Below are 25,960 nucleotides of genomic sequence, written 5' to 3' on the forward strand. Positions count from 1 at the left end.
ACTGTCCCTGAGCCTTCAAAGTAGCGTTGTCGAAAGTTAGAGGGGGTCACCAGGCTGAAATGCCTGAATATGACAAGAGGCACAAAGGGTAAGGCACTTATAATTAAATGAAAGAAAAATAATTAAATAAATAATTAAACAAAGGGTAAGGCACTTAGGCTTCTTTGGTACTGGTGCCATGGACAAACACCCACTATCAGTACGCTCTCAAAAGCGTCTGACAATTGTGTGCCCAACTGCACGTCTGCCCAAGTGGGCCTGGACAAAGTGCTCAAAAAACAAGTTCTGTTCAATAAGTGCATACTATGGATGCCCAAAAATGTAGGCGCCCAATACACGGTCCAGGTAGACACCCACCTGAGTGCCCACCTAAATGCACAGCTGGGCATGCAAGCATGAATTGACCTCAGACATTGTTTCGCGGCAGACTTGTGCATAGAAAAGCACGCGAATGCTGCCACGGCCTACCACACAGCATCTAGCCAAAAAGGCTGCTCAACCCACCACGACTCCCCAAGCTGCCCCACAGATGGAAACAGACATCACACCTCCTCCCCCTCACACCTCACCTTCCAATTTACTTAGTCCATTTTTTCTTATTCACCCCTCCCCCATTCACTCACCCCCCAAACTCCTTGCCTTTTCTTGATCTTCCCCCCTCTTCACCAGCAGAACTTTTCAGCTAGTGGAGACTAGGGACATTCTGCTGCTACCACTGCACTTCATGTTGTTGGGAGGTGGGGATCAGGAAGAAACCTTCTCTTGTGAGATGAAAAAGGATGCAGGCTGGAAAATCAAGCTCGATGGGCTGGTTCTGGTCCACAAGCTGTAGTTTGAGGGCCCCTGTTTTAGAATATCCTTTCCCTTGAAGAAGGGACTAGACTACAGCTACTTAGACAGCACAAAACAGTAATGTGACTCCATCTGTGTGATTCTGTTGAGGCTGCTTGTTAGAAAAATAGCAAACCTTCATTTCCACTGCAGACACTGTATAAATGTATTAGAAAATATTTTTCTGCAAAGGTATCAAGACTATCCCATTTATTTCTGGTTACCTGAAACATATTTACAGCTGTCTGGCCTGCTTGGCCTTGCTTACCCAATCGCTGTCATAAATGATGACTGTGTCTGCTGCTGACAGGTTAATGCCAAGACCTCCTGCTCGTGTGCTGACCAGGAAAATAAACACTTCAGGATCTGTGTTAAATGCATGTATCTAGAGCACAAGCAGAAAAAGATATCAAAAGTATTGGAAGACCTGTCAACAGAATAAAAATAAGTATGTACATGAAACTTTAAAAAGGCATTCATAAATATCATTTAAAGAAATAAAAATCTGCATTAGGTTCATGCAATTCTGCTCTGAAAGCCTTCATATATGAGGCATGAAGATACTGGAAAAGTACACATAACAAGTAAAACTCTGCACTTTTCTCACATTTTTTGATGTTTTCCACAATTTTCTTGCTTTCCTCGACAACTGAACTGAAATTTACATCCTTGGAATTTTCCTCACAAAGCAGAATTACAGCAATCTGCCTCCTATTTGCTGATGCCTGTTGCTACTTATCTTTTTCACTAGGACTCGCCGCTGCTCACTTTCTCAACAGCCCCACCACACTATCACCCATTTCACACCTTCCTCCCCAAAACTGGACTATACCCTACACCTTGTCGTCTCTGCCAGTTACTGCTCTCTTTTTTGCCTTCCCTTGTCAGCCTGCCTCTGCTCGCCTCACTCTACAATCCTAATCCAGCCTACTATAGTTGCTGAATAACTGCTTAAATTTCTTCATTTTCCCATAGTACAATCACTAGTCTCCTTTGTGTGTGTCCTGCTGAAGTTGCAGAGGATCAAGAAAGAAAGGCAAGAAGGTAAATGCTAGGGGTAGTAATGATGGAGGCATGAAAGGGAATGTTACAGGGAAGGATGAAAAGTGGAGGTTATGTTGTATTTTACTGTATTATCCTGTAATTCTCCTTGGGCATTCTGTACAGGAAGATAAAGCAATAAGATGTGGAAAGATTGCAGCAGGGATCAAACAGGAAGAATAAAGATAAGAATATTGTGAGCAAGAAATATAGACTGGATGAGCAGAGGATGACAAGAGAAGGCACTCCCTTGGAAAGAGAGAGAGAGGGTGGGAGCATGAGCAAAGACAGTAAAGGAAAGAAAAGAAAGGAAACGGAAGAAAAAACATGAAAACGTTAAAAGAAAAATTATGAAATGGTGAATAAAAAGAATGAAAAAAAAATACCCTATCTTTAAATTTACAGTAATCCGCTTTGAGACCATTCATGGTAAAAAGCTAATTATCAAATGTCAAAATTAAATATATTGACCAGATTTCAAGATGGCTGCACCCTTATACCCATGGTGTCCCCAAACACTGTGTTTTGGTGGCTTTATACTTTTATGTGCTGTATTGTTTCCTGTGAGGGTGAGGGTTAAAGCAAAAAGGCAAGGTGAGGTTTTCCCTGCTGAACACTTACTTGCCTACTGAACCACTATTGACAAGTCTGTGATTTGGGAAGCCAGTTCAATGACCTTGCCCGGGGGGGGGGGGGGGGGGCAGCAATGGCTTCAAGGTGGCCTCTTAGATATCACACTTACCCAAGGATTAGCTGCCTGCGCCAGGAGCACCGACGACTGTCAAATGCCTGGACACATCAACTGATTCAGAAGTCATGCAGGTCGCTGTTAGCAGAGAGGAGGCTGAAGTGGCAGAGATACCTGATAGAGCCAGAGATGAGGAGCAAATGCATATTTGTAGATCCCCCAGAGTTGATTCTACTGCTGGTGAGTACACTAGGCTCCTCTTCAGAGTGGCAGGATACATCAGTGGAATAACGGCAAACCCCCTCAATGAGAAAGGTGAGCTTGAGCTCTTCTCGGGCTGCTGGGTGCTTACTAGATCAGTTGCTCCCAAGAAGCTAGCAGTTATAACCTTTGAAGTAATATAGACTGCCATTGTCCAGTTAGAGAAGTCTGTGTTTAACTGTTTTGGTAATTTGGATGCTACTTTTGAAGAATTGAATATCTGGGTCCGCGCTCAGCGGAAAAAGCTTTTTGAACATGCTAGGAAAATTGATAGTTTGGATTACAAAGCTAAATCCTGTCAAAAAAGCCAGAGAAGCAGATATATAGGACAGTGAGCCTGGAAAATCTATCTGGAAAGTTTAATTTAAGGTTCATCAGTTTTCTCAAGTCTCAAAGTGTATCTTCAGTGAAGATCTTCAAGAAATCTCTCTTGGTCATTTTATGTATGCCACTGGAGGCAATACCACTTTCAATACCTCCAAGCTTCATTATCTACCTGAGGGGAGATGCTAAAGCATGCAGAAGAGATTGTGATATAAGATGAATTACCATTTGGCAATTTAAACCTGACTCAAATTCTGGAAAGCTCACTAGAAAATGAGATAAAGGAAAATTAGATTCTTACCTGATAATTTTCGTTCCTGTAGTACCACGGATCAGTCCAGTTTGCTGGGTTTTGCCCCCCCCCCCCCCCTCTAGCAGATAGAGACATATTTTAAAAACAAAGCTCCACCTTATATAGGAGAGTGCCACCTACAGTCCGCCAGTATTTCGTAATGACAAAGCAAGATGACTCCCATAAGATACCGTAACTATATACACTAACTCCTGAACAAGAAAAGGAAAGTTTTTACCACCAGGTCACGGAACCCCAGTAAGAGCGGAACCTATAAAACCACACAGAAAATAAGGGACAAGGAAAATTCAAAGATCTGCAGAAAAACTGGAAAAGCGAGCAGACTCTCCCCCACTTGAACCACTCTGATAGGGCGGGCCTCTGGACTGATCCGTGGTATTACAGGAATGAAAATTATCAGGTAAGAAACTAATTTTCCTTTCCCTGTATGTACCCGGATCAGTCCAGTCTGCTGGGATGTACCATAGCTGTTCTTACCCGGGGTGGGATCCAGAGAGGTCCGCTTGTAGTACACCTTCTCCGAATCGTCCCGAATCTGCAGCCTGCACATCCAATCTGTAATGTCGCGTGAAAGTATGCAGTGACTTCCATGTTGCCGCCCTACAGATCTCCTGTGGAGAAACGAAATGAGACTCCGCCCAGGACGCTGCTTGCGACCGGGTAGAATGAGCCCGGAGGCAGACTGGAAGAACTCGGCCCCGTAGCAAATAAGAGGAGCTGATAGCCTCTTTCATCCAACGAGCAATGGTAGCTTTTGAAGCCATTTGACCCCGTCGAGGACCTTTCCAGAGCACAAAGAGATGGTCCGACATGCGAAACTCATTGGTGACTTCCAAGTAGCATTGTAGTGCCCTACGAACATCCAGCTTCTGCAAATCATGGGACAGAGGATCCGAACGGTTCAGATCCCCAAAGGCTGGAAGCTCCACTGATTGATTGACATGAAAAGAAGATACCACCTTCGGCAGAAAGGAAGGAACTGTCCGGATGGAAACGCCAGAATCGGAGATCCTCAAAAAGGGTTCCTGGCAAGAAAGAGCCTGGAGTTCTGACACTCGTCAAGCTGAAGTGATAGAGACAAGAAAAATCACCTTCGACGTAAGATCCTTCAGAGTTGTCCTCCTTAAAGGCTCAAAAGGCACCTCACACAGAGCTGTAAGCACCAAATTCAGACTCCAAGAAGGACAAGGCTGGTGAAGCGGAGGACGTAAATGTTTAGCTGCCCGAAGGAATCGTGCCACGTCAGGATGCGCCGCCAAAGTTCCGCCCTGCACCGTCCCATGCAAACAACCAAGGGCTGCTACCTATACACGTAAGGAACTACACGATAAGCCCATGGACAGCCCCTTTTGCAGAAAACACAAAACATCGGATACTGAAGCCCGGGTTGGTGAAACGTCTCAATCAAGACACCAGGCTTCAAAAACCTTCCAAACCCGAACGTATGCAAGATTAGTGGAAGTTTTGTGTGAACGGAGAAGAGTAGTCACTACGGCAGGAGAATAACCCTTGGCACTTGGGTGGTGCTGCTCAAAAGCCATGCCGCTAGACAGAAGTGATCGGCTTCTTCCAAACAAATGGGTCCTTGGTGAAGTAAATTCGGAACTCCTGGAAACTGGATCGGACCTGCCATCGCGAGATTGAGGAGGTCTGCGAACCAAGGACGACTCGACCATTCCGGTGTTACCAGAATCACTGCCGCTGAGTGACGCTCTATCCGGCGGAGCACTCTGCCGATTAACGGCCAGGGTGGAAATACATACAGAAGAACGTCGACAGGCCAAGGTTCTACTCGCTCCCGGTGGCGCGAGTAGAACCTTGGAGCTTTGGCATTCCGAAAAGTCGCCATGAGATCCATGCTGGGCGTGCCCCACGCTAGGCATATGCGCTGAAAGGCGTCCTCCGACAATTCCCATTCTCCGGGATCGCGATGGTGTCGACTGAGAAAATCCGCTTGGATGTTGTCCACGCTGGCAATATGAGACGCCGCAATGCTGATCAAGTGACGTTCTGCCCAGCTGAACAACTGAGCCGGTTCCTCCGTCACAAGATAACTCCTGGTTCTGCCTTGGCAGTTGATGTAAGCTACCGTGGTTGCATTGTCTGACAATACCCAGACTGCCCTCCCCTGTAGGAGAGGACTGAAGGCTTGTAATGCTAACCGTACTGCCCGAGTCACCAACCGATTGATCGACCACAGAGACTCCTCGGGAGACCATAAGCCCTGCACGGACTTCCTCTGGCACACCGCTCCCCAGCCGGAGAGACTGGCGTCCGTGGTGACCACTGTCCATTTGGGAATCTCCAGGGGGACTCCCCTGGATAGACTGTCCATCTCCAGCCACCACGCTAGGCTGTTTCTCGCCACTTGCGTAAGTGGCAATGGAAGAAAAAACAGTTCGGATACTGGGTTCCAACGGGTCTGTAATGCGTACTGCAAGGGCCGCATATGAGCAAACGCCCATGGCACCATCTCTAAAGTCGATGCCATGGACCCAAGAACCTGTAGATATTCTCGAACCCTGGGAGAAGTTTGGAGTAACAGGCTCCGCACCTGAGCTTGAAACTTGATGTGGTACGTGGTGAGAAAAACTCAGCCCCGCTAAGTATCGAAGAGCGCTCCCAAATACTCCAAGGACTGAGAGGGTACGAGCTGGCTCTTGGAGAGATTGACCACCCAGCCCAGCGAATGTAGAGACTGCAGTACTCTGTGAATCGCATCTTTGGCTAAGGCTTCCGACTTTGCGCGAATCAGCCAGTCGTCCAAGTAGGGATGTACCAGAAGACCTTCCCTCCGGACATGAGCTGCCACCAACACCACTTTGGTGAAAGTCCGGGGTGCAGTCGCCAGACTGAAGGGTAGAGCTTGAAAATGAAAATGCTGTTCCAGGATGCAGAACCACAGAAACCTTTGGTGGTCCTGACGGATCCCTAAGTAGAAGCAAGCTTCATTTGGATCCAACAAAGCTAGGAATTCTCCCTGCCTCAGAGGTAATGACCGACTGGAGAGTCTCCATGCGAAATCGTGGGATCTTTAGACACGTGTTCACCTCCTTGAGGTCTAGGATGCGGCATAACGATCCTTCCTTCTTTGGTACCATGAAATATATTGAGTAACGACCCCGTCCTTGCTCCTCCAGAGAAACGGGCCCTTAAGTGTAGCAGCCGCTGTATTGTCTCCCGAACCGCTGCTCTTTTTGTGGCATACCCGCAGGGAGAGATGAGAAACCATCTTGGGGCCGCCGTGCAAAATCTAAAGCGTAGCCTTGTTTTATCACGGACAGGATCCACTGATCCGTGGTCACCTTGGTCCACTCCTCGAAGAACAGGGCCAGCCTGCCCCCTACTTCCGGGGTCGAGAAGTGGACCAGCGCTCCTTCATTGGGAGGAATTTTCTCCTAAGGAAGGTTGAACCGCCCCAGGTCTGCCGAATCTTCGTTCCCTAAAAGACTGGGTATAGGTTTGTTGCTTAGCCGGAGCCGAACGAAAGGACGAAGCGGGCGACTTAGGTGGGCGATACCTCCGATTCCTTCTGAATCTGGCTCAAGAAGAAAAGGAACCACGTGAGAGAGGTCTGTCTTCCAGCAACCAATGCACCTTATTCTCTCCGAGACTGAATCATGTTGTCCAAGATCTTACCAAAAAGTAACTTAAAGAGCAAGGATCCCAGTTGAGCCTTAGAAGACACGTCCACCGACCAGCTGCGCAATCACAAGAGCAGGGAACAGCGACCGCCGACACCATGGACCTGGCGGATGTCCGGAGGAGGTCATGGAAGGCATCAGCACAGTAAGCCACCAAGGATTCCAAACGGTTCGCCTGAGCCGCTTCCTCGGCCGAGAAGTCTACATTGGCCTGCAATTGTTGCACCCAGCGAAGCCCGGCTAGCATAGCAAAATTACTACAAATAGCCGCCCGGACTCCCATGGCTGAGACATAGAAAATCCGTTTGAGCTGCACCTCTAACTTCCTGTCCTGCAGATCCTTGAGTGCTGTCGTTCCTGTGACGGGAATCGTGGTTTTCTTAGTGACAGCGGACACCACTGAATCCACTTTTGCTACCTGCATCTCCAAGGCATCCTCTGGCAGAGGATAAAGCTTATCCATGGCTTTACTGACTTAATTCGAGATCCAGGGTATCCCATTCTTGAAACAAGTCCGTTGCCGAAAAATGAAAAGGAAAGGCAGTAGCAGGACCTCTCAGGCCCAACAAAACAGGGTCCATCTTCCCGAGTTTGGATTCCTCGGGAGGGCTGTCAATGCCCAGCTCAGAGAGTACAGCTGGAATAAGAGGTGCCAACTCATCTTTACGAAAAAGATGAACCACCTGAGGGTCATCGCCCTCCACCGCCTAAGAGCCTCTCTCCACCAGCAGTGGATCTGGCTCCAGGTCATCCGCCCCCTGCAGAATCTGGGGTTGACAATCCGGGTCCCCAAGATCTGAATCCAGTTCAGAAGAGTCTGTATCCCCCTGCGGACCCCCAGTGCGGAGGGGGCGCTTAGACTTGATAGGCCCCGTCCCCTTATCAGCCTTGACGCACTTAGATGCCCAGGCCTTATGGGGATCGAACTTTCCCCCTGCAATCAGCTTGTGTGCCTTCCTTGCCTTGAAGGCTTTATGTAAGAAAACAATGAAGGCGGACTCAGAGGAAGTGTCAGAAGTACCCCTCAGGACTGACCTCCGGGCCAGGGGAGACAGGCTGCTGCGATTCTGTTTTCAGGAGGCCACGGCTGAGGAGAATTGAGGAGGAAAGGACCCCTTGCCCAGGGTAGTCATAGTACCAGAGCGGAACGAGTGCAAAATGGCCTCTGTTCCCACGCTTAAGGGGAAAGGATCCTGTGCTGACTGAGCATCTCCTGCTGCTGCAAGGGAACACGCGGTAGCCTGCTTTTATTAATATTTTTGGCCGTCCCTGCACCGGAGGACCATTCTCCCCCCGGTAAACATTGAGAACACAAGTTCTGACGGGAGAGCTGCGCGCGGGCTGAGCCGCATGCGCACGACAACCGGCCAACCGCAGCATCGGGGAAGTCAGGGAGGAGGAAAAAAAACAGCTGAAAAAGTTAAAACTTACCCCCCCCCCCTCGAGGCCGACAACACGGCGAAACACCCCCCCCCCCCCCCCGTGCGATTAGAGCAAGGGAGGGAGAGCACCCCCGAACAAAAACGGAAGCAAAGAAAAATTACCTCAAAACCTTTTTTTTTTTTTTTTTGCGAAAATAGCCTACCATGGTCCAGGGTGCTGATGTTTAGGGTGGAGTGAGCCGGGCTCCCCGGTATCACACCCACGCTGCTTCAATTAATAGTTAAGGTCCTCAATCCCCGTCGGCAGCTGTCTGACCAGCAGGGGACGGCCCTCTCAGAGCCTAACAACCCTCTGGGAGGCGGACCACAGAAAATTCTTTTTTTTTTTTTTAAGTAATTTTAAAGAGACAAACTCTTAAACTAGAAAAGTACATAGAGAACTCTTACTAACTAAACTAATCTAACCCAAAATAAAGACTCTGACCAGACTGTAGGTTTTGCACCTCCACCATCTGCTAGAGACAGAGAAATACTGGTGGACTGTAGGTGGCACTCTCCTATATAAGGCGGAGCTTTGTTTTTAAAACATCTCTGTCTCTATCTGCTAGGAAGGGGGGGGGGGGGGGGCGCAAAACCCAGCAGTCTGGACTGATCCAGGTACATACAGGGACATGATCCTCCCATCTGGTTACAAATGTTTTGGAGCCAGATACAATTATTGACTTTTTTGTATGATTGCTTTTTTTTACCCTTTTATCTATTTAAGCTTATTTTATTTTGTACTCAACCAGTTTCATTGTATTTTTCTGATTTCATTTAGTTCATGCACATTGTAATATTTTATTGTACACTGCTATGATTTGCCCTAGTAAGAAATAGCGATTCATTAAGTACATAGAATTAGAGAATGGATGCTTACGATGCTGTTTTTAGAATGTGGGATAACTTGTTTATGGGTCAAAAGGCATGGTGATTCCTGACAAACCCTACTGCGCAAAATAAGAGGAAGCAATTCTGTTTATGTACCAAGATGTTTTAACCCTTGGGGCAGAGCTTTCTCTTCAATTCTTGTGTAAATATCTGATTAAATATAAAAATAAGGTCGATATGCAAAAGGGTTGTCCAGCTAAATTAAATTAACCAAACAACTTCCAAGTTTTGAATTTCCCACTCCCTTTCTAGTGAAATTGTATCCAGGTAAGTCATAACCCAGCTAAAATTAAGCTGGATATAAAGAGGCCTCTCTGGGGAATTCCTAAACATTTATCTGGCTTAGCTCTGATAGTCAGCACCAGCTAATCAGAAAAAAAAAAAAAACAACCCCCAAACTGTCTTAATCTTACCCAGGTAACTTCAGATGGGTATATTCAGCAGCAGATTTCTCCAGATACAGTCATCCAAGTAACTTTCCTGCTCACTGGCCCACTGAATATCAACCTCTATTTTTATTATCTAAAACATATAAGGGGCTTCTTGAATAATTTCTACAAATAGTCTCAAATAAACATGACTGTTGGGCCCATTGTTGTTCCATGAGTTAATTAATAGCTATAACCAGGAACTGATTTGGCAGCCTCAGATATTCATACTGGCTTTAGTCATCAATTTAATTTTGTCGTCTTGAGGTCGATATTCAAAAAGGGTTTGTCCAGGTAACTTTGGACTATCACGGATGCAAACCCTAGGGCTGTGGTGTGGTTGAAACAGCCTAGTAAGTGAACCTACTAGGCCCTATGCTGACAACTGGTAGACATGCCCCAACTGGGACTGGAGCTGCTCCACGCAATTGAACCTTTAGGTTCCAGGGACCAGCAGGGCTTAGGCGAGTGTCCCATAAGGAGCAGTTAGCAGTCCAGATGCAGGCAGTGGTCAGGGCTGGCAGCGAAGAGACAGGATCCTGGTACAAGCCAAGGTAGGGCAGGCAGAGTTCAAGGAGAAACTGGTGTCCGTTGCAGAGGTCAGGTCCAGCTGGCAGGCAAGAACATAAGAAATTGTCATGCTGGGTCAGACCAAGGGTCCATCAAGCCCAGCATCCTGAGTAGTCCGGGTCCATAGCAGAGGTCAGTACTAGGCGGCAGGCAGAGACAAACAGGACAAGACTCTGGCATGGTGGACAGGCAAGGCAAGGAGCAAGGGAACAACGAGAAGACAAGGAGGCAAAGCACAGGATTCAATAGCAACAAGCACTGCAAGGCAGAGGGACCTGTTGCTAAGGCGTTGAGTTAGAATGCAGCTCGGTTTAAATGCCCAGCAGTGCTGATGTCATCCGGGAGCACTACAAAGGGTTTTCCCGCTGCAGGGGCTTGACATGTGTCAGAAGCGTACGCCTAAGGGGGAGGCGCAGCGAGAGCGGCAAGGCAGAAGATAGTGGAATCACAGTGGGAATCCCAGCGGGGTCAGGGATAGGTGTGGCCGGTCACAGGCCCTTCCTGCAGCTGGATGGAACATTACGTAGACAAACTCTTCAAGGTTTGATTTTCCTGCCCTGCCACGTTGTTAAATTTTAATCAGGAAAGTCATTGTTCAGTTAAACTTCAGTTGGATAAGCAGTGCCATGGGGACATAGCTTAAATTTATCTAGCTGGCGCTTAATATCTGAGTTACTGCCAGTTAGTAATTTACTTACTGCACTTAGGTAATATTCGACCTTTTTACTGTCAGTGAAGGGACCAATCATTGCCCGAGTGCAGTAAATAAATACCAGCTGCCATTAATTGTCAGATATTCAATGCTAGCTGGATAAACCTAAGCCGGGTTCTCCACTTATCCAGCTTTGTCGTCTTCCCTCATGCCCCGACCCTCAGTGAGGGACCAATCTTTGCCCAACTGCAGTGAATAAACTAATACTAAGTGTTGGTAGCCTGAACTCTTGGCACTTAATATTCAGCAGAGTGGGAGAAAGGAAAAGCCTCTCCTACTCCCACTCGGTTTTCAGGACAGTTTTGTGCGTTTGGTATTGGTAATTTTGGACATTTTATTTTTTTAATTAAGGTTGTTTGTGGAGTGGTGGTAGTTGGGAAGACCAGTGTTACTCACCATGGGACAATTTTAAATTACATTGGGAGAGGGGGAGGTGAGGAAGATTTGACATAGTGCTTTCTTTCTAGAAAAAATGGGTTCTGGTACTCACATACAGGATGTATTTTTTGTGGGATCACAGTACCAATCAAGCAGGTGGAGGAAAAAGGTGCTGGTACTTAGTACTGGAAAGTACTCCCTGAAAAAAAGCCCTGGGTATACTACAAGTTTTGCACATATTGGGGTGGGATCCATTTAGCCAAACAACATTTTTGCATTCTGTAATCATATTGGGGGAGGGAGATGGGTGAAATTGGCCACTGCTCAGTCATAAGGGGGGTTTTTTTGTTGTTGTTGCTGCTTTTTTTTTTTTTTAATATTCAGCAAGCTACATGGATAAATTTAGCTAGGTAACTTTAGCCGAACATATTCAGCGGCATTTTTATCCAGGTAATTTTATCCAGATAACTTCTATATTCATTGCCATACTGAATACTAGGGATGTGCATTTGTTCAAGACGAATTAGGAAATTTCATCAAAATTGCCTAATTTGTCCTGGTTCGGGGACCCCAAAACCCAAACAAATTTTTCGGTTTCAAGTTAGCGTACACTAATACTAATACGATATTTCCCGCGACGGGCCAAAAACGAAACAAATCCTTTGCCTTGAGCTAATAATTTCTTATTTTTGTATCCAACAGTGTAATATCAGCCCTATTTCTTAATTGGAGGTCTCTGTGCAATGTGGGCTTAGAAGAATTTACTGACATAATTTCTAATTTTGATTTAATGTGAAAAGATCTTCTTGAGTTATACTGTACTTTATCCTTCAAGGTTACTCTTGATAGAGTATGACTTAATGTTTAATAAGTTATATATATGCTAAAAAAAAGTATATAAACTAATGTAATACATGTACATGCATTCAAATATGTAGCAGAATTACGACTGAATTTACCCTCCTGTCAGAGGAGCCTATGTAACCTGGAGAGGGGTTCAGGTCTTGCCAGTGATATATAAAAAGTAATTGACAATGTGAAAGCCTTTGAAAAATTTAAAATTCTTTGCTTTCTGCAATACTGTATAGATGCATATAAGAATCCCTGTTCTATGCAGCCTATAAAATACTGATGAACTGTCTATTTCAGTAACTTGCTACGAAAATTAATTATATTTGTTCCAGTAACTTATGGAAATCAAGGCTGTAAGTTATGTTTTACCTACAACAATGGCTTGCAATCTTGAGGCCATCACAGGGGCTCTGTAGGAAAGGGAGCAAGTCTCTTCTTGAAGATGTGATCCATGTGGGCTGGAAGCAGAGTGGCAGTAGAGATGGAATCTCTGGTGGCCCGCAAGGGCCAAGAGTAAGAATGGTGGTGGCAGCGGGACCATAGGAATCCCGCAAGCGCCACGGACAGCAATGCTGCAGCAATATGGTGAGGAGAGAGGGGAACAAAGAAAGAACGGTGGGATAGGCTGAGGGGGGATGAAAGATTGGTGAGGATGGGGTGAAGGAAATGAGCATAGTCGAGAAAGGTTGCGGAGAGAAAGTAGTGGGGATGGGCTGATACTGGTAGAGCTGGAGAAGGGGTGAGTGGTTGGGCTAAGGTGGGGAGAGAGTGGTGAGACTGGAGAAGACTAGCGGGGACAGACTAGGGGGGAGACAGACACACACTGATAGGTGAAGCTGGGTTGGTATGGGGAAAGAGTGCTGCTGGAATACTGAGTATACCAATTCTGCAGTTCACTGAGGCTGTTCTATCAATTGTCTCTTATTCAGTTTGTTGCTATTAATTTGTATTGTTTGCTTGGAGGCTTTTATTTTGTATACCACTTTGAGCGATCATTTGTTGACTGAGGAGGTGGTTTAAAATGTTTTAAAAATAAAATAATAAAAGGGACTTAAATATGTTTGGCGCATAATGGAAGACTAAGATCAAGCCCTTCTACTACCTTATACAAAAGTTCAAAATTCCCAGAAATATACTTGCCATTTATTCACAGATACAATATCAGGGTTCTATCCTGTGTTATCTTGTTATACATTCTCCTGTTGTATTTACTATCGTTAATTTTAAATTGTAATCTTCATACATCGTTCTATGTAACATGTTGTTTCTGTATGTAAACCGGAGTGAAGGCAACTCTGCTATACCTCGGTATATAAAAAATGCTAAAATAAAAATAAAAATAAATAAATATCCCTTGGAGAAGCATATCTAACTAGGCTAATCCACATTTAAAATAAATAGGATAATACAGGTATTATATCATCCATTATTTCAGCTCTAGAACATCACATCTTGGTCATGGTTCCCCCTCTGAACAATTTGGATTCTGGGTGCATATTCTGGAGGCCCGTAATGAAGATAAAGGCCTTCACATCTCTCATGTGAATAATCAACTATCTAATCTAGTGTGTATAAAATATCCACTAATGTAGATCTGTGGAAGTCATTGCACATCTTTGCCAGACATTATCGCTTAGATGTCTAGTCCCCAGGGACTGGAAACTTTGGCATGAGTGTGCTGAGAGCGGGACTCTGTCCCACCCTACTTAGGGAAGCTTTGGTACATCCCAGGAGTCTGGACTGATCTGGGTATTAGACTCGACTTATAGCTAGTACAAATTTTTCCCAAAGTTCAAACTCAGTGCAGACACCAAGTGCTAGAGAGGCTGTGGTATAGCAAGTATTTGTCTACATATGTATAATCTTGTCCAGTTGCTTTAACATATATTCAATTGAAAATATCAGATTTTTTAATGTTATTTCTGTTATGTCCGTCACTACTGCACTGTTGGGCTACTGTGAATGGATGGGTCGCTGAAAAAAAAAAGAAAAAATAGCTAACTGATACAGATTGCCAGGCATACACTAGCTTACTTCTGGAAATCCAAGCTTCAATCCAATAACTGGAAAGCCACTTTGATATACATTGAAAAGAAACATATAAATGCTGTTAAATAAAGAAAAAAGCTGCATCTTCAGAACTCTCATATTCCTTAAAGTTTAAAACCCGATTATAATGTCATTTGGGAACTCTACTGGACCTCTCTTGAATCATGATAACGCTCAATAATTTATTCCTGATTTGTATTAGAATTGTATTTGTATTAGTGTGTGTGTATATACATACTTACATTTTCCTCTCTTTCTGTATAGGACATTGATCCATCCAATCGGCTGAAGTTATATTCCCTCAGATAGCAATAATCCAATAAAATATCCAACATTCTTGTCATTTGTGAAAATATCAGCACCTGCAAACCATAAGAAAACAATACATCGATCTTCATGGCCTAAAGAAACAGAAATTTTATACTAACTACATGAACTTTCGAATAAAGAAAATACTGTTTACATTACATCACACTCTACAATAAATTAACAAAACTACCTTTGGCTTTCTTTTTCAACAAGCTTTTAACTAAAGGAAAATTGGTTCTTACCTGCTAATTTTCGTTCCTGTAGTACCACAGATCAGTCCAGGCTCCTGGGTTTTGCCTCCCCTCCAGCAGATGGAGTCAGAGAAAGTTTTACTGACACTTAAGACAAGGTGCCTCCTGCAGACCCTCAGTATTAATCTGTACCCAAGCCAGAAATATAAAGAAGAGTCAAGTAACCATGCCTACTCCACTAAATGAACAGGGGGAAAGAGAATATCCATAAAACAGGCAACAAAACTCCCTCACACCAAAAACCTGTGTGGGATCAACAAACCCTATGCTTCTTCATAGACCATACAACATAAACAGACAGATCGAACGGACTATCCCTATACCCTTTGCTAATCAAGGGCGGGACTCTGGACTGATCTGTGATACTACAGGAATGAAAATTAGCAGGTAAGAACCAATTTTCCTTTCCCTGTACATACCCAGATCAGTCCAGACTCCTGGGATGTACCAAAGCTTCCCTAAGTAGGGTGGGACAGAGTCCCGCTCTCAGCACACTCATGCCAAAGTTTCCAGTCCCTGGGGACTAGACATCTAAGCGATAATGTCTGGCAAAGATGTGCAATGACTTCCACGTAGCTGCCCTACAGATCTCCTGAGGAGAAACTAACAGACACTCTGCCCAAGAGGCTGCCTGAGAGCGAGTAGAATGCGCCCGGAGACCTTCTGGAATCTGGCAACCCTGACAAATATATGCAGAATTAATTGCCTCTTTCAACCACTTCACAATAGTCGCTTTTGACGTCTTATGCCCTTTCATGGGACCGTTCCACAACACAAAAAGGTGATCTGACATGCAGAAATTATTCGTGACCTCCAAGTATCTCAGCAAGGCTCTTTTGAGGTCTAGGCAATGCAAATCTTTAGTATGCACTGCTACCGGATCTAAGTTTGAGAAGGACAGAAGCCCCACCAAGTGATTAATGTGAAAGGACACCACCTTGGGCAAGAAAGAAGGCATAGTCCCGTAAGGAAATCCTCTCGTCCGAGATTCTCAAAAAGGGCTCCCTGCAGGAAAGAGCTTGAAGCATGGAACCTTCTGCGCGACAAACAGAGCCACCAAAAAGCCCACTTTCAAAGTGAGATCCTTTATAGTCACATGTCGCAGAGGCTCCGCAAGACCACATTAAGGATCCAAGACAGGCACGGCTGTCAAACGGGAGGGCAAAAGTGCCTCGAAGAAAACGGACAATGTCCAGATGTACCGAAAGCGATGCGCTACGAACCTTGCCTCAGAAGCAACCTAGCGCTGCCACTTGAATTGAAGGACAGCCCTTTTGCCAAACCATCCTGAAGAAAGGCCAAAATGTGGCGCATAGACGCTCTTCTGGGGTCCACCTTCCAGCTGGAACACCAGGAATCAAAAAGGCTCCACACCAACACGTAGAATAGAGAGGTGGAAGACTTCCTAGATTGCAAGAGCATAGCAATGACTGCATCTGAATAACCTTTTCCCTTCAGACACCACCTTTCAAAAGCCAAGCAGCTAGACAGAATTGATCTGCCTGATTGAAACAAACTGCTCCCTGACGCAGTAGGTTCGGTAGATAGGTGAGGTTGATGAAGTCTGCAAATCATGGACACCACTGCCACTCCAGCGCCACCAGAATCACCGGTCCTGGATGAACCTCTATTCTCTGGAGAATTCTGCCCACCAGAATCCAGGGAGGAAACACATACAGCAGGACATCAGTCGGCCAAGGCGTCTACTCCCTCTGCTTCTCTTTCTTTCCGCCGACTGAAAGAAACGTTGAGCCTTGGCATTTCGGAAGGTCGCCATTAAGTCCATGCACGGGGTTCTCCACCGATGACAAACAAGGGACATCGCCTCCTCGGACAGCTCCCAATCCCCGGGATCCGCTGCTGGCTACTTAGAAAATCCGCTTGCACATTGTCCAAGCCCGCTATGTGTGAGGCTGCCAGATGCTGCTCTGACCATTCCACCAGAAGTCGAGCCTTCTGAGCCACGGAATGACTCCTGGTGCCTCCCTGGCGGTTGATATAGGCCACCGCTGTCACACTGTCCAACAAGATCCTCACCGACTGGCCCCTCACCAAGGGGAGAAACACTAGCAGGGGCAGACGTACCGCCCTGGTCTCTAGCTGATTGATGGACCAGGAAGCTTCCTCCGGGAGCCAACAGCCTTGCACCAACTGATGCTGACATACCGCGCCCCAGCCGAAAAGTCTGGCATCAATCGTAACGACCGTCCAGATTGGAACATCGATGTCCACGCCACAACTCAACTTGTCCCAGCAGAGCCACCATGAGACTGGGAGGCTCTGGGAGTGGGAGAGGTAGCTGATAACTCTCTGACATTGGGTCCCAACGAGAGAGTAAGGCTGATTGCAGAGGCCTCATGGGAGCAAAAGCCCAGGGTACCAACTCCAAGGTAGAAGCCCTAGACCTGAGCACTTGTAAATAATCCCAGACTCTAGGAACCCGCTTGGCTAACAACTCCTGAACCTGAACCTGAGCCTGAAGCTTGGCAATGTGCTGCTTGGTAAGGAAGACTCTCCCTGTCCTCGTGTCAAAAACAAAACAAAACAGAAGACTCTTGGCTAAATTGACGATCCACCCTAGGGATCGGAGACAACAGAGGACCAAATCCACCGCTGTCCAGCACAGGGATTCAGACTTCACTCGAATCAACCAGTCGTCTAGATAGGAATGAACTAGAATACCCTCCCTTCGTAGAGCCTTGGTGCCATAGCTAGACTGAACGGGAGAGCGCAGAACTGAAAGTGATTGCCCAAATTCACGAACCTGAGTTATCATTGGTGATCCGATCGAATACGGATGTGCAGAAAAGCCTCGGTCAAATACAGAGACCAGAAACTCCCCTTTGTGGGCTGCCGCAGTCACAGAGCGCAGCATCTCCATTCAGAACCGCGGAACCATCAGCACCACGCTCACTTTCTTTAAGTCCAGGATTGGGTGGACCGTGCCTTCCTTCTTTGGAATGATGAAGTAAATGGAGTAGCATCCGGCTCCCCATACATCTGGAGGGATGGGGACAATGGCTTCCAACTGACGCAGATGGCTGACAGTGGTCCTCACTGCCAGTTCCTTGCTTCGATACGAGCAGGGAGACACAAGAAATCGGTCTCTAAAGCATAACCATGCCTTATCTTAATTAAGACCCTCCAGACCGACGTGATGTTGGCCCACGCCTCGTAAAAGAGATAGGCTTCCTCCTATCTGCGGAACCAAAGAGTGGACCATCCTCGCCTCATTGAGAGGACTTGGCGCCACTGACTCCCTGGGAGGATCAGTCCCTGCCAGGTCGATGACCTCGAAAGGACCAAGACCAAGATGGTTGTCGAGCAGAGACTTCTCGGAGCTGGACCAGAGGATCTGGGCCCTCGAAATCTTCGATTCCCCTTGAAGTGGGAACATGAAGATGGGAAATTCTTGCCTCTCTGCCTATCCTCAGGCAACTTATGGCCTTATTCTCTCCCAGAGACTTGATCATTTCCTCAAGATCCTTGCCAAAGAGTAACTTTCCCTTAAAAGGCAAAGATCCCAACTGCGCCTTGGAGGAAACATCAGCCGACCAATTTCTCAACCAGAGGTGGCGCTGGGCCGAAACTGCCATCATAATCCGGGAAGAGGTCTCGAGGAGGTCATATAAGGCATCAGCACTGTACACCACGACGGCCTCCAGCCTTTCTGCCTGGAGGGCCTCAACCTCAGAAAAAGACTTATCGCCTTGCAGCTGCTGAACCCAGCGAAGACCAGCTCGCAGAATGAAACTGCCACAAATGGCGGCCCGAGCGCCAAGTGTGGAAACCTCAAAGATCTTCTTGAGGTGCGCCTCCATTTTTTTTTTTCATCCTGAAGATCCTTTTAAGCCGCTGCTTCAGTGACCAGAATGGGGGTCTTTTCTTGGTGACTGCAGAAACTGCAGCATTCACCTTGGGAACCTTGAGCAGGTCGAGCGCCTCCTTGAGTAATGGATACAATCTGTCCATCGCCCTTGCTGCCCTTCAAACCGGTGTCCGGAGTATCCCACTCCTGGAACAGAAGAGCACTAACTGAACTATGGAACAGGAAGGAGTTTGCGGGACCATGGAGGCCAATCATGACAGAGGCCAATCATGACCAGGTCCACCACCCCCAGATTGGAATCCTGTGGCGGGACTTCAAAGCCCAACTCCTGCAACACCGCTGGAATAAGTGGGCTCAGCTCCTCCTTATGGAATAAATGAACCACCTTAGGGTCATCACCTTTGAGGGACGCACCCTGCAAAATCCATATCCAGCGGACTGACCCCAGACCTAGACTCCTGGGAATCTGCTCCCTGGGCCCCTTCGGTATCAGAGGCGGACGAGGAAGAATCTGTGGCAACTGCGGGCACTGCAGCCCTCAGGAGCCGCTGGACCCTAGACGCCCCCTGCAGCTGTGGAGGTCCTGGACTTTTAGGCGGACCGCCCCGGGGCCTCCTTGGATGAACCCCGACCTGCAGCCTTCCTGGCCTTAGAGGCCTTATGGAGCAGGAGCACAAACTCAGAAGAAAATGAAGACAACTAATCTGAAGGATCCCAGGGGGTCCTCCTCGTTGCCAGGAGGGCCCCAGCACGCCGACAACCTCCCCCGGAGGCCTGGGGCTCCGAAGAGAGATCTGCACTGCCCCAAGACACGGGAGACACTGCTCGTGTCGCCGCGGAGCTCCCTGACAGCCCCTCCCCCCGGGGAGGCATCGGGAGCAAAGGCTGGTGCGAGAAAGACACGACCGCGCTTCCCCGCAAGAAGAACAGCCCACTTCACGCAGCATCCACTAGCGAGACCCCAGGACCCCTCTGGTCTAGCGCCGCATGGGAGAGGGGCCAAATGAGGCAGGGGAGACAAGAAAATAAAAGCTCTGACGCTGGCTGCCAGACGACGGGACTGAAGAAAGGCAAAAATGCACTGCCCCCAGAGGAAAGAAACAAACCTCTCACTGTAGATGCTGTATTTTTTTTTCAAACTTTAACAAGCAATAAAACAAAAGGAAAAAAGGGGGCATTTTCCTTAAAAAAGCAGTGGCAGGCTCCTGAAGAGGTGACAGGCTGTGAAGATCCCACAGGGCGAGTGATCCAGAACCTCTGGGTATCAGCCCTGTCCAGCAAGGGATCCAAGCAACACAGGGTCCCCGGCCCTCTGCTCTCAAACCTCACATACCAGAAGGGATGACCCCCACCAGGATCTAACAACCTTCTGGGAGGCGTAGACATAAGCCTAAGTGCCCTTTCTGGTTTGTTTGTTTTTTTTTGTCAGACTGCAGGCTTTGCATCTCCACCATCTGCTGGAGTCAGAGAAATATTGAGGGGCTGCAGGAGGCACCTTGTCTTAAGTGTCACTAAAGCTTTCTCTGACTCCATCTGCTGGAGGGGAGGCAAAACCCAGGAGTCTGGACTGATCTGGGTATGTACAGAGAATTTTAATTATTTTATAGGCATCTGAGTTTTTACCCATAATGCAGGCACCAATTTTTATCTTTTACACTGTATTTTTTTTAATTTATCTGGCAAACTTTTTATGCATTTTCACTAATTGCTGCTAGAGTGCGCTGTGTTGGCAATGGCATTTTAAATGTGCACCAGCAGGTATTATTTTTATGATCATTTTTGCAGACCCGTTTCAGCTGAATTCATATTATAGCATGGAAGGTTGTTTTGGAGATTTGAACATCTGTTGACTCTTATCACTGTTTTTATGTTATTTTATTTTTATTATTTTTTTATATACCGACAATCGATCTGAGATATCACATCGGTTTACATTCAGGTACTGTAGGGTATTTCCCTATCCCCAGAGGGCTTACAATCTAAGTTTTGTACTTGAGGCAATGGAGGGTAAAGTGACTTGCCCAAGGTCACAAGGAGTGACAGCAGGACTCGAACTCTGGTTTTCTGGTTCATAGCCCACTGCTCTAACTAGGCTATTCCTCCTCCCTCTTGTCTTGATTTGTTTTGTTTTTATCAAATGTTTCATTATTTATAAGTTCATGTTCTTTGAATTTATGAATGTAGTAACTGGAAGTCACCTAGAAATACTGATAAGAACCTTAAAAAATGTAATAAATAAATACCTTGTGTCCTCTCTTTTTCAGCTCTGGAAGCATCCGGTCTAGCACTATCAATTTGCCTGAACTCTTCACTAATTCTTCATCAATCTAAGAAAATAAAAATGGCAAATCAATCAAAGAAGAGCTTGTGAGGGTAAAATTATTATTACTGAATGATTTGGGTGGAGGTATTTATAAAGCAATATTGTTTATTTGTAAGTAATGTTCTCGGACGAGAGAGCTCACTAGTCAAAGGGGTCATGTGACCATGCTCAATACTGAACAGACAGAATCTTTTACAACCTTCAGGAAAAAACAAAAGCCTTTTACTGACCATGTACAGTAGATTCTATGCTGCAGCAGCATAACAGCTCCCTTCATTTTAGTTCTGACTAGGAGAGAACAACTTCAACATTTTCCTTATATATTTATCATACTGTCTTTTATGCTTGATTTATATTGTTGTGTTTATGGTTTAATTATGTTTATTCACTTGTCTTTTTTTGTTTCTATTATTAATTTTGTTAGTATCAATTTATGAATGTTTTTATGGCATCTACTTTGATCTTATGAAACTTGCAGAAAGCAAGTGTTGCTTACCTGTAACAGGTGTTCTCACAGGACAGTAGGATGTTAGTCCTCACATTTGGGTGACATCACAGGATGGAGCCCAATCACGGAACACTTTTGTCAAGGTTTCTAGAACTTTGACTGGCACCTACAGGGCATGCCCAGCATGGCACTAAACCTGCAGCCAGCAGGGGTCCCTCTTCAGTCTTGTTCAAAGCTACAGGAAGTGCCAAAAAATAAAAGAAGAAAACGTAACAAACCCAACATCATGGGGCGGCGGGAGGGTTTCCTGAGGACTAACATCCTGCTGTCCTGTGAGAACACCTGTTACAGGTAAGCAACACTTGCTTTCTCACAGGACAAGCAGGATGGTAGTCCTCACATATGGGTGAGTACCGAGCTGAGGATGTCCGAGAATGCACCAAATGTACCCAAAATGTGCAATAGGCACAAGAAGTGGGGTGGAATTTGGTCATGGGCATCCTGAACCCTAACGGGCTGGCGGAAGGGTGTTGGTACGTCAATTGTGAATAGGTTACGCAGGACAGATTGGCCAAAGATGGAATCTTGTCTTCCGGCCTTGTCCAAACAATAGTGGGCTGTAAAAGTATGGAGAGAACTCCAGGTGGCAGCCCTGCAAGTAGCGTAGGTGTGCTACTGAAGTTGCCATGGCCCTCACAGAGTGTGCTTTAACACGGTCTTGAAGTGGAATGCCTGCTTGCTGATAGCAAAAGTATATGCAGTCCACTAACCAGGAGGAGAGAGTCTGCTTACCCACAGGCTGCCCCAATTTAAGGGAATGGAAAGAGACAAACAATTGAGTGCTTTTCCTGTGGGCAGCTGTACGGTCTAGATAGAATGCTAGAGCCCATTTACAGTCAAGTGTATGCAGAGCCTGCTCTCCTGGGTTTGAGTGGGGCCTGGGAAAGAAGGTAGGTAGTATAATGGATTGATTGAGATGAAATTCTGATACTACCTTAGGTAAGAACTTAGGGAGAGTGCGGAGTACCGCCCGGTCCTGCAGAAGTTTAGTGTAAGGCGGATAGGTAACTAGGGCCTGTAATTCACTAACTCTGCGAGCTGAAGTGATTGCCAAAAGGAAAATCACTTTCCATGTGAGATAGCGTAGTTCACAGGATTGGAGAGGCTCGAATGGTGGTTTCATGAGCCGACCCAAAACCAGGTTGAGGTCCCAAGAAAGGGCCGGAGGACGCAGTGGAGGCTTGAGGTGAAGCAAGCCCTTCAAGAAAACGTGTTACGAGGGGTTGTACTGATATGGGAACATCCCCGACACCTTTATGGAAGACGGCCACCGCACTAACATGCATTCTGATGGAGGAAGTTTTTAGACCTGGCTCTGACAAGTGCCAGAGATAGTCCAAAACTTTGTGACTAGACAGGAAAAGGGGTCAAGGGACTGAGAAGAGCACCATGACTGAAACCTGTTCCATTTGTAAAGGTAGGATTTTCTCGTGGAAAGCTTCCGTGAAGCAATCAGGACACGGGAAACTGATTCAGAAAGGCTAAGTGGCTGAAGGATTAACCTTTCAACATCCATGCCATCAGGGACAAGGCTTGAAGATTGGGGTGGTGCAGGCATCCGTCGTTTTGCGTAATCAGAAGCGGGTCCTTTCCCAAGGGAATGTGCCTGCGAATGGACAGATCCTGAAGTACTGGAAACCACACTTGGCGTGGCCAGTGAGCTGCTATCAGGATCATGGTTCCCTTGTCCTGACGTAACTTCACAAGAGTCTTTGAGAGAAGTGGAAGTGGAGGGAATGCATATAGGAGACCAGTTGCCCATGAGAGGGAGAACGCATCTCTTGGCTGATAGTGTTGACTGCGAGTGAGAGAGCAAAAGTTCTACTTTGCGGTTTTGAGGTGACACAAAGAGGCCTATTTGAGAGTAACCCCATTGTTGGAAGATTGAGTCCGCTATTGAGGGGTTGAGAGACCACTTGTGCAGTTGAAAGGTGCGACTTAACTTGTCTGCCAACACATTGTCCACTCCCGGCAAGAAGGTGGCCCTGAGGTACATTGAGTGGGAGGGCCTGCTCCCATATGTGCACAGCTTCCTGACACAGGAGGTAGGAGCCTGTGCCTCAGTTTGTTGATGTACCACATGGCCACCTGGTTGTCCATCTGAATCAGGATGACTTGGTTGGAGAGGCGATCCTGAAATACTCTGAGGGCATATCTGATTGCTCGAAGCTCCAGGAAATTGATTTGGTGTTTGGCTTCCTCTGGAGACCAAGTTCCTTCTGTCTGCAGATTGGCCACATGGGCTCCCCAGCCGAGATTGGAAGCATCGGTGGTTAGAGTTATTTGAGAGTCTGGAGCTTGGAAGGGCAAGCCTTGGAGGAGATTGATCTGATTTTCCCACCAGGCGAGAGACTGACAGAGTGAGTTGGTGACGTGGACAATGGTCGACAGGGGCTGAATGCATTGAGTCCATTGTGACCTTAAGAGTCCACTGCATGACTCTCATGGCTAGGCGGGCCATTGGGGTAACCTGAACTGAGGACACCATGTGTCCCAGTAGGATGAGAAAGCGGCGTGCAGTCGTGTAGCGCTGAGACTGCAGCTGGTGTGCGAGAGAGACGAGAGTGAGAGCTCGTTGTCGAGGTAGAAAAGCTTTTGCCTGCAAGGTGTCCAAGTCTGCCCCTATGAATGATATGGTTTGAGATGGGACTAAGTAGGATTTGTCGTAGTTGATGAGAAATCCTAGCGAAATCAGAGTATTAAGGTAAGATGTAGGGACGACAGAGCAGTTTGCTGAGTGGGAGCCCTGATCAACCAATCGTCCAGATAGGGGTAGACGTGAACACCTTGAGTCCTGAGGAAGGCTGCAACTACAAGGCATTTTGTGAAGACTCGTGGTGCAGACGCGAGGCCGAATGGAAGCACTCGGTACTGATAGTGCTTGGGGCCTACCAGAAATCTCAGGTATGGAGATGGAGTTATCACAATATGAGTGTATGCGTCCTGGAAGTCTAGAGAGCAGAGCCAGTCTCCTCTTTGTAGAAGAGAAGAAGAGAACACAAGGTTACCATTTTGAACTTCTCAATGGAGGTACTTGTTGAGGGCACGTAGATCCAGAATTGGACGAACGCCTCCTGATTTTTTGGGGATTAGGAAGTACCGGGAACAAAATCCTAGGCCATGCTGAGAGTAGGGTACTGGTTCTATTGCCTTGGACTGGAGAAGGAGGGAGATCTCCTGTTCCAGAAGGATGGAGTGATCGGATGTTCTCCACGTCGGTAGAGGTGGCGAGTCCGATGGGATGGAGAGAAAGTTGAGATGATAACCTTGAGCGATTATCGCTAGGACCCACTGGTCTGAGGTGATTAAGTGCCACCTGCTGTTGAAATGGCACAATTGACCTCTCACTGGTATGTGAGGCAGTGGAAGCTGGCTGCTGCTCTCTATGCAGGAGTCAAAAACCGGAAGCAGGGCCCGGCTGAGGAGCTGCTTTCGGCTTTTGTTTTTGTATCTGACGAGACTGGGTTTTTTGAAATGGTCTCGTAGAGAGAGTTCTAGCCAGTGGCGGGTAGGATTTCTTTGGACGGAAGAAGGACTTTTTAGTGTCTTTCCAGAAAGGCTCTTTTGAGGCGTACTCAGAAGGCATCAGAGAGAGCGAGCTGTCTCAGGGTCTCATGATGGTCCTTGAGTTCCACCACCGTTCGTTGAATCTGTTTGCCGAACAGATTGTCTCCTACACAGGGCAGGTCGGATAATCTGTCTTGCACTTCAGGGCGAAGGTCCGAATACTTGAGTCAGGCCCATCTTCTTGCCGAGATAGCAGCTGCAGATACCCTGGTAGCAGTGTCAAAGATACCATAAGATGATCTTATGTCATGCATGCCCGCCTCAAAACCCTTGTTTACTAGGGTTTGGAGCTGATCTTGAAATTGCTGAGGCAGGGAGTCTGTCAAGTCTTTTATCTGCTTAAATAAGACCCTGTTGTATTGGGTCATATAGAGCTGATAAGAGGCAATTTGGGAGATGAGCATTGAGCCCTGGAAGACCCGGCGACCAATGGCATCTAGACATTTTTGCTCCTTGCCTGGGGGAAAGGAAGTGTGGGGTTTTGATCTCTTTGCCCTCTTTTGGGCAGATTCTACAACCACAGATTGGTGATCCAATTGAGGTTTTTGAAAACCTGGGGCTGACTGAACCAAATAAGTGGTGTCAGCCTTCCTGTTGACTGGAGCAACAGAGCCAGGGTGTTCCCAGTTCTTTTTGAGGAGATCCAGAAGAACTTGGTGAATAGGGATGGAGGTTATTTCCTTGCGAGCATCCAGGAATTGCATCAGCTCCATCATTCGATGCCTGTTATCTTGTTCGGTCTAATTGGAAGGGAACCAATTCAGACATCT

At 46.7% G+C, this 25,960-nt stretch overlaps 1 protein-coding gene across 2 annotated transcripts in view; it reads right to left on the reverse strand.

The window, feature by feature from the left end:
- The window catches only part of HELLS (helicase, lymphoid specific), a 330,133-nt gene that overhangs the window by 47,952 nt on the left and 256,221 nt on the right, over nt 1–25,960 (reverse strand). For both annotated transcript variants that reach the window (XM_029609169.1, XM_029609168.1), the window contains exons 16-18: nt 21,036–21,119; nt 14,646–14,765; nt 1,100–1,216 (exon numbers count right to left, since the gene is read on the reverse strand). In XM_029609169.1, the coding sequence (XP_029465029.1) occupies nt 1,100–1,216; nt 14,646–14,765; nt 21,036–21,119 (321 nt within the window). The remainder of the gene's footprint in view (nt 1–1,099; nt 1,217–14,645; nt 14,766–21,035; nt 21,120–25,960) is intronic.

The sequence above is a fragment of the Rhinatrema bivittatum genome, chromosome 7 (assembly GCF_901001135.1).
Source record: "Rhinatrema bivittatum chromosome 7, aRhiBiv1.1, whole genome shotgun sequence".
Lineage (NCBI taxonomy): Eukaryota > Metazoa > Chordata > Amphibia > Gymnophiona > Rhinatrematidae > Rhinatrema > Rhinatrema bivittatum.